At 41.1% G+C, this 9,017-nt stretch overlaps 1 protein-coding gene across 1 annotated transcript; it reads left to right on the plus strand.

Annotated features, from left to right (window-relative positions):
• The first annotated feature begins 2,036 nt into the window (after nucleotides 1-2,036).
• LOC112570660 (tectonin beta-propeller repeat-containing protein 1-like) lies at nucleotides 2,037-9,017 on the plus strand. The gene is made up of 5 exons (XM_025249216.1): nucleotides 2,037-2,097; nucleotides 6,227-6,392; nucleotides 6,835-7,077; nucleotides 7,928-8,222; nucleotides 8,790-9,017. The coding sequence occupies exons 2-5, from the start codon at nucleotides 6,246-6,248 to the stop codon at nucleotides 8,897-8,899; spliced, it is 795 nt and encodes a 264-aa protein (XP_025105001.1). The 5' UTR covers nucleotides 2,037-2,097; nucleotides 6,227-6,245; the 3' UTR covers nucleotides 8,900-9,017.

Genomic DNA, 9,017 nt, shown 5'->3' on the forward strand with positions numbered 1-9,017 from the left:
CGAACTAGCGCTGTCAGTTTGACGACAGGTGCTCTAACTACTGTCCTATCCACTCCACTACCATTGTCAATAAAAGGTGTGTGCATATAAGTATTCCTGACGTCGACGACTACGACGACGATGATGATGATGATGATAATGATGGTGATGATTATCAGGAAGCAGGAGATACAATAGAAGGAGGTGCGGGCTGTAAACTAAGATGGAATAATTCAACTTTCACTTTCACTGTTCTCACACTGTGAAAGACGAGCTCATGAAGAATGTACATAAAGAACGTTTGCAGAGTTAAGCTTTGTAGACTGAAATAATTATTATCAAAAGGAAAATATTCCAATGTCCACTGCTGCTTATGTACTGTCCTCATCACAGCAATTTATAAATACAATTACAGGTACACTCTTCCTACAAGACTGATAATGTCTATTTCCCCTAGTTTACCTAACATATTTTTTTATTATACTCATCTTTAAGTAAAAAGTAAAGTACAGAGCAAAACACAATAGTGAAAGAATAAAGTCTGTTGCCGAACGATGATGCTTACCACTGCACTACAGACAGAAACACATTTCTGTTGCGGGTGAAAGCAGCAATTAGTAAAGTTTATCATGTATTCAATATTCATATTTTTAGAATCATCAGATCCAACGCAAATACAAGTAAAAAGAAATTAAACGCAATTTAATCTAGTTAGTAAAACTGATCTATCAGTAGTAATTATGGACCAAAGGCAAGACAGGGAGGTATCTGACTGCTGTCTATGGCCGAAGTGATTTTTAACCCTTTTATAACCACAGTCTTTTATAAGTAGAGTCCAAGGAGGAGAGATATGACCCCTCTATTATTATAAACATTATTATATACTAAGCGGGTAACAGTTTAGTATTGGTTTACCTCTGTTGTCTTAGATATTATCTGGGTGTAAATATTTCTTGGCAAGCCGTACGCTACACATTGATTAACAAGATAATGATTTACTAAGCGGGGAACTCCGTGTAACAGCAAGGTAAACCCAATGCGCATGTCAGAGGTTTCGAGTTGTTTACACTTTATTGGGTTATTTTAATTTTCTTTGTTTCCTCTTGCAATTTCTGTCTTTTTGTTTGTGTAGCGGGAGCGCTGTTTAGGTCATCAGGTACTGCCGACAGGTGCATAGTCCCTCCACCACACATCCCCTTCCACCCCAAGGGTAGTCGCGCGAGCGGCGTGCAGCAGCAGCAGATGACGTGGCACCCAAGCTGCCCTGTACAAACAGCGGGCAAACAGTCGCTCGCACCTTTTTCTGTCGGCCCGAGAACAGGTCCTGCTGGGTATGGCAGTAATGTTTTGAGACAGAGTTAGCGAGAAGTACCTTTGGGCTGTGATGCATCTGGTCCGCTGGAAATAGCGGCTGGCATCACTCAGCCTCCTCTTCCCCACCCCACGGAGTTAGGTGTTAGGTTTTGGATAGGTAGGTAGGTTAGAATAAGTTTGGTAGTTGTTTTGTATATCTTGTCAATAAATTTATGTCTTTGAACCGTAAGTACTCGTGTGAGCGTGTTAGTGTTAGTGAGCTAGTGTGTCGTACTCATGTCTCCCCCGTGTGAGCGCGAGTGAGGTTTGTGTTGTCCATGTCTGTAGTCGTGACACAACAATAGAGAAAGAACACACGTGGAGGTCCGGCGGAATCGACGCACCGATTGAAAAGACACTTTAGTTAGAAATTAAAGAAGGGTCTTTTGTGGACTACAAAGTCGGCTGAGTTCGGGTGCGTGTAAGAGATAGGCATGGATGGAAGTAACTGTGCTACAGCTACTGTAGCCGGCTACAAATTAAAAAAGTAGCTTGTAGCCGTAGCTACATTTTAGAAAGTAGCCGTAGCTTGGCTACTTTCACGAACATTCGTCAACAGCGTGTCAGCAAGACGACGACAGCCACTGCTCTCACTGCTCGGCGTTGTGACAGCCAGACACCACGTGACTCGCACGCTCAGTAACCGCAAGTACTGTGTCGTCCATGTGGCGCAATCGATTTGCCAAGTATTTGGTTTCCTTTGAAAAAAGAAGATGGACTTCGCATTGTGACGTATAAAGCATCAAACTTCGTGAAAGCTTTCAGGTGTGTACATGTATTATGATGATTATGTATGTTACTGTACTGCTGTATATATCTAGGTTGAGCAAGCAGGCTGTGGGCGAGGTCCTTCCAATGTGAAGATTCTTATGTTACCGCTTTATTTTTTTTTTTAAACAAAAGTAGTTTGTTCTGTTGTAACGTTTTTGAGAAGAGTGTTTAAATGTGTTTGCGAGCGCGTGTTAACGTCTGCATGTAAACCACGCTCGCCGAACTCTTTCACCTTTTTCAGCAAAAAGTTCAGGCCAACGATTAACACATTTAATGTTTATGAAATTAATTAGCGATGAGTTAACTCGTTCTCTTCAGAGCTCTTGACCAATCAGGTTCTTCGCGACAAGGTAACTAGGACGACCTGTTCACAGCCTTTCTTACAAACTGTACCGACCAATCAACAGTCCAATGTTCAGGCATGGCTTCTCCCTCCATTGACTACCGTCGTCCTTGTTACCTGTATCGAGCTACTTACGTCATCTCATACAATGTTTGCGCTTTCTGGGCAAACTGATTCTAAGTTCCTACTGTTAATCTCTTCTCTAAGAGTCGGCGTATGCACTTTATCCATCACAACTCGGGAGAATACACTGTTGCGGTGTGACGCCCTCCGACAATGTCGCACGCCTTGCAATACCTGCGCGCGTCGGCGAAGATTCCCGGCCAGGAGAAGTCGTTTGCCACTTTGTATTTAGTCCTTCTGACTCCAAGGTGCCCAGCCATGGGTGTGTCGTGCGCCCACCGCAGCACCTCTTGTCTGTATGCCTTAGGCACCACGACCTGGTGTACCGCCTTCCCTTCTTTGCTGCGGACTCTGTCTAGTATACCTTGCCTCCACTGTTAGGTGGCTTCAGGCTTTGTCGCTTGACTTTCGGCCAGTTTGCGTATACGAGCAAGGGTGGGGTCCACCCGCTGAGCTCGTCCCAGTTCTTGTAGAGTTACGTTACCAAACAGTATCTGTGATGGCGTCGATGGTTCGTCAGTCTTTCTCCTGTAAGCCTTGTCTGCGCTGTCGCACCAACTTTCCTAACTGGATACACTGGGATTGCACTCACTGTTCGTGTATGTTGCTACAGCCAGCTGACTACAGCAAACTTTTTATAACATCACCTTTTAAAAGTAGCCAAAAGTAGCTGGCTACTTTTTGGAAAATTGTAGCTGTAGTGTGTTGAAAAAAAGTAGCTGTAGCCTAGCGGCTACATGTTAAAAGTAGCTTGCCCATACCTGGAGATAGATAAAATAAAGAACACAACGCGAGGCAGGTAGAAACTAGACGACGCACCCGACTACCAGAGCTAGGATTTTCATAGAGTGAAAAATTCTCCTTGGGAACTTCCGTCCTCTCCAACAAAGAGGAACGGACTGATTTGGCGCTAAGCTAAGATAAGGTTTAGGATAGGGTGTTAGCGAGAAGGGTCGGTCAGTCCAGTTACATTTAATAAAAACTTTCTTTTTATCTCAGTGTTTCGAGAGGACAAATGCATCTGAAAGCTTAAAGTCATTTAATGTAGTTCACGGAGCTCAGACGTTTTCTGAAGCTGGACTGCAGGTTCAAAGAGAAAGGTTGCCAGGTGAAAGGGATCAACGTGTGTTTGTCCTTTTGCCACGTGTACCCTCCCAGTCTGCCTGGCACTAACGGTCCCATGAGTCACTGCACGTGTCGCATGCCCGATGTCTGGGATATCAAAGGTTTTATTGCTAAATTTTCAATCATCCTGCATCTGGACAGAAGTCGTTAATATTTTAAGCGATATTAATAGATGGTCTTTGTTATACGCACGTTGAACTATTGCTGTAAAGACAGTTGATACCATGGAATATAATTAACAGGACGCTTGTATAACGAGATACCCACCACGTGATTAGGCTCTCGCCGCCCGTCATTTTCAGACCTTGCCTACGGACTGCAATTAATAAATTGAGAGTCAGAAATAATGAATAAAACACACACACACACAGACACACTTTCTCTTTATCTCTCTCTCTTCATACGCTCACCAACACACTTCTTAAACGTGCACAACAGAAGACTACAGTAAGAATTAAGTTGCTTAAATTCCTGTCTGTTCTTTTCCTTTTTAAAAGACTTGATGACAACAGCACTAAAATATCAAAACGATTTGACAATGATAGAACTGATAAATGACTGAATGAAGAAAATTTATCATCTGTTATCAGGTCTGGTGAGACATCCCTCTTCTGTTTTCCTTCTTACGGCATCACAACCTTCTCCTCCCAGCCTCCTCTCTATATTATCTGAGAGCAACAGGTTTCTATCGGTTAGCTGTCTGGTGGTCGTCAACACATTAATTATAAAGGAATATCCGTGTCACAGGCAGTGTTCACAAAACTAATTAAGCAAACCAATCAGAGCACAGACAGTCGCCCCTTCGTGTGTATAAATTTTGGTCCAAAGACCATCTGTCAGCAGATTCCGTCGACTTACACGATCTGATCAAGACCTCTTGACGAGGTGAATAAATTCTTTCTGTTTCACTTTTAAAAGATGTTTAATAGTCCACATAGAAAAAATAATCTATAAAAATTATTGACTAGCTTCCTTAGAGTTTGTATGATTATAACATTGAAAGCCAGGTCTTAATGTGTGAAAGATATAGGCCTATTTTATATACATTATTTTGTTATTCAGACTACAACGCTCAATACAAAATGTGTAGAGACAGAATGATATGTGGAGGAGATCCTTCGACAGAGATATACCTCATGTCCTGCCATCCACACCTCCACCCCTAACTACCTCATCCAAGGCTTTTAAAAATTCGCCGCGAACCAGCTGTTCTGTAATAAATTTATGTTTACTACTCTCCGTTCTTTGCTATTAAGCAAGGATGTTAACAGATGTCCAGTCATTTCACTAGAAATAGCGCCTGACTGTATATAACTAGTGTTCTCAGACTCGTAGTTTCTTAAACAGTTGTCTTCGGTTGATCCGCTTTGATCAAGACCGCTGAAACAGGTGAGCATTGTTACTAAGAGAGATAGTGACATATCTGCTTCTGACTTAGAACAAGATCTTTGCAGATGACCCATTCATCCTAAGTTGGTAAGAAGATGACTAGGAAGGAAGTCGGCAGTTTCTTATCTGATGACCAGGACCCGGGTGCACTGTCGCATCAGTCAAACTACGTATAGTTGATAACCTAGTTAGAGATGGCAGCTAGGTAGTAGCCCCAAGCAGACACCCAGAACATGACTGTTAAACACAGCATTGTGTCACCTACTCATGTCATGTCAACTGGCGAAATTTGGAAGTGTATTTTGGTACGGTTGATATTCCAATGGGTTTCAGGGAGAACATAATCAGCTGTTAGCACCGTAAGAAAGGCAAGTTCTAAATACATAATAGGATTTTGCATTCCTAATTTATCAAAGCATATTAATATTCTTTAAAAGATTATTTATACAACGTGTATATATATTCTTGTAGCTTTAAATAAAACAATAATGACAACCAATCTAAAATTGTGAAATTAAAATAACAATTTACAAATTGTCTAAAACAGATGTTTATGGCACAGCTGCCTAGTATGATTATTTAGCTGGTTGACTCACCCTGCCTCCTGTGACAAACATTTTACTTTAATGGTATTTATCTAACAAAACAAGGATACGAGTATAGGATGATGTCACGTGACCCACTAAGTATCACCGCCTAAATGAATGATTAACATGTTGTCATCTCGCACCTGTGGTGGTCTGCCGTCGCTTTACATTACAATAAGGATGTTTTGTCACCGGGTATCCAGAGGATGATGTAGACACTATAAACTACTTACATTCATTTCTTGTTTATACGTTAGTCCTTGAGATTCTATCCGTTGTTTTTCTTTTTACTTTCTTATTAACAGGTATATCACCATAGTGTCTGTTAGTATTTGTCGCTCTTACTTGTTTGTTACCTTAGTATTTGACTTGGGCAATGGAGCTGTTAGGTACACAGGTAGGTTGATATTGGTGCCATGGATGAGCTTATGAACATAGCTTGTCATATTAACAAATACTAATTATTTATGTAGCGGTTTGATGAAGGGATTCACCGTCTTGTATCACCTTAGTTGTAATGAATGTAATGATTGCTGTATTGCTGTTTTATGTCCAGACAAAACAGAGTGATAGAAATGCTGATAATTCTGTGTCTTCTGGCTCTCACCTCATCCTGCTGCGGCCAGTCATGGAGGAAAGTGGAGGGATCCATGAAACATGTGTCAATAGGAAAAGCAGGCGTGTGGGCGGTTGATACTGATGATATGATCTACTATCGTGAGGTGATGTACCCGACAATGTTACCTACATCAGAAATAATAATGTAACAGAAAGATTGTTCGTTAAATGTGTAAACGATTACTTAAATTCGTTTTCTTTTTTAAACTTTAAATTAATTTTTGTGCCAGTAACTGGTATTACAAGTATCAGATTTGTAGACCTGAAGTAAAAGTAATGACTGTGTATAAGGAATATAGAGACATAATGCCTGGTGAGAGTTTCACTGATATATTAGAAGCAAAATCATAGTTTTCCGAGAGGCTAACTAGTTGATACCAACAATCATTGGATGTTCTGCACCTCCATGCAAATACACAATATAGTAATTTTACAGCTCATCTTGTTTGCTTGTCTTTACGTGTGTGTACATACCTGTGTGTTTGTGTTGCTCTAGTGACACCCTTGATTTATTAAAAATATTTGTATTGTGTTTGCTGTGGCCAGGGTACATACCAGGAGCCAAATGCTATTGGCACAAGTTGGACGCACGTCCCCGGAGACTTCAAAGTCATCGACGTCGGCACAGACATCGTCGTCGGCATCTACAAATGGTTTGAGGTTTATTACAGAAAGGATATCACAGCCGAAAATCCTACAGGGTCGAGCTGGGTCAAACTGGACGGTTATCTCAATCACGTGACTGTGTCACCCCATGGCGCCATCTGGGGAATTGGTGACTGGTATTCGGTAAGCTGTTTTTTTTTTTTTTTGGCAGAAGTAGGAAGTTTTAAAATTAGTTTTAGCATAAAAGCTATAATTATGTAAGATAATTAATGGAACGTCTTTGTTGCTCGTTAACAATAGAATGTTTGATAAAATCACATAGGAGATAATGTTTCAAGAGCACTAGCTCTAAAATATTTAAAATTGGTGAAAACATCGTTAATTGTGGGTGAGCGGTCACAATCAAGATTTAAAAGCTAAGAAACACTCATCAGAGAAACTATCATGTGAACAGAAGTTTAAATAATGTTTAGGCTTCTTGTGCTCTCTCGTTTTATTTCTGTCACGAAAGAAATGATCATTTGATGTTATGCTCAACAAAATCATTTAGTAAGTCATCGAAGAAGTGTATGTGTGAGAGAGAGATATGGGGTGTGGTGTGTCTCTGTATGTGTGTGTGTGTGTGGTCTGATCCACTCTTTGATCTTTTGTGATCGACTTGTCAGTTGTCTGCTCCTCATTCTGGTATTTGTCAACGAACCTCACCATCTGTCAAACCTCACTTGGTACCGAGGTTGGCCTGTATGAACCGGGGGTTAGTGTATGGACTGAGTTTTGGGTCAGACAAGAGACTGGTTAACATTCTACTGCAGACCTACATGTCCCCCACGTGTTAGCTTTTAAAATCTTCAGCAATAAATTAATCCGAAATCACGTAATATTGAAGGACTAAGTTACCTTACTATCATGATGTCCGATAAAAATGTACATTATATTTACAGACACAGTAACCTATATCGCTCAGGTAACGATTTATTACGGAGGTCTGCCCTTTTTAAAGAATAATATAATTAAAAGAAGATAAATTCGACAGGTCTGGTTCAGGAATGGCATTAGCCTGGACAATCCAGTGGGAACTGGTTGGCAGAAGGTTGATGGGCGCTTCACAAAGATTTATGCAGGACCGTCTGGCGTGTGGACGGTCGACTACCGCGACAACATTTTTTACCGAGAGGGAACCTATGGGGGAAACATCACGGTGGGCAGAGGATGGACCAAAGTAGATGGAAATCTTGTATACGTCGCTTCCGGTTCAGATGTGGTGGTTGGCTTGAACAGGGGGCACAAGCTCTTTCGCAGAACTGGAATCAGTGAAACAAATCCCACAGGTGTGTGCTTTAACCATTTTATATACAATGTCAATTAAGTGTAAGGTAAAGGTCACCTCTTGACTTTTCGATGTCGTTGCGGCGAGTATGTAAGGGCGGAGCTCATTTGCATCCCCTTGATGTCTTACCCAAACCTCCATTGAATCAGGTACCCAGTCCCTGTGGTCTGGTCGACTGAAGTTTGCTGCACTAATCAAACTCTTAATTCAGACCTCAACGCTGTTACCACTCGTCCATCCGCTTGTTTATTCATTTCAATATTTTAAAATGTTTTGCTGATCGTTTTTTTATGCACAGTATATAATCTTATTATTTGACCAAATCTGGCATGTTGTACAGCATGTTGTCCCACTGGCAACTTCAAAATGACAATAAGTGTATGCTGTATATACTCAATCACTCTCTCGCTCACTTACCCACTCACTCACTCAGGTGAGGAAGTAAGTAGTATGTAGTGCGGCGTCCTCACATTCGGTCTCTTACCAATATGTTATAGCAGTCGTCTGTAGTGATATCATGTGTTTAAAACCATGGCAGTTGATCGGATGTCATTTGTCTTATTCCTAGGAGATCGATGGGTGCCCATGGATGGACAACTGTTCAGGATTGACGAGTATGGCGGTACTATGTGGGGGGTTAGGTCAGGATGGAATATCTTTACATCGCCCACCAACTAACACGTCACCATAAGCAACAACCTCTCGATTCTAGATGATTTCTATTCGACAATTTTAACTGTTTTCCAAATAAAGGCTGTAACTTAGGCCTTTAACAATAAAAAGTTATTTAATCTGA

This window comes from Pomacea canaliculata, linkage group LG8, assembly GCF_003073045.1.
Source record: "Pomacea canaliculata isolate SZHN2017 linkage group LG8, ASM307304v1, whole genome shotgun sequence".
In the NCBI taxonomy this organism is placed as follows: domain Eukaryota; kingdom Metazoa; phylum Mollusca; class Gastropoda; order Architaenioglossa; family Ampullariidae; genus Pomacea; species Pomacea canaliculata.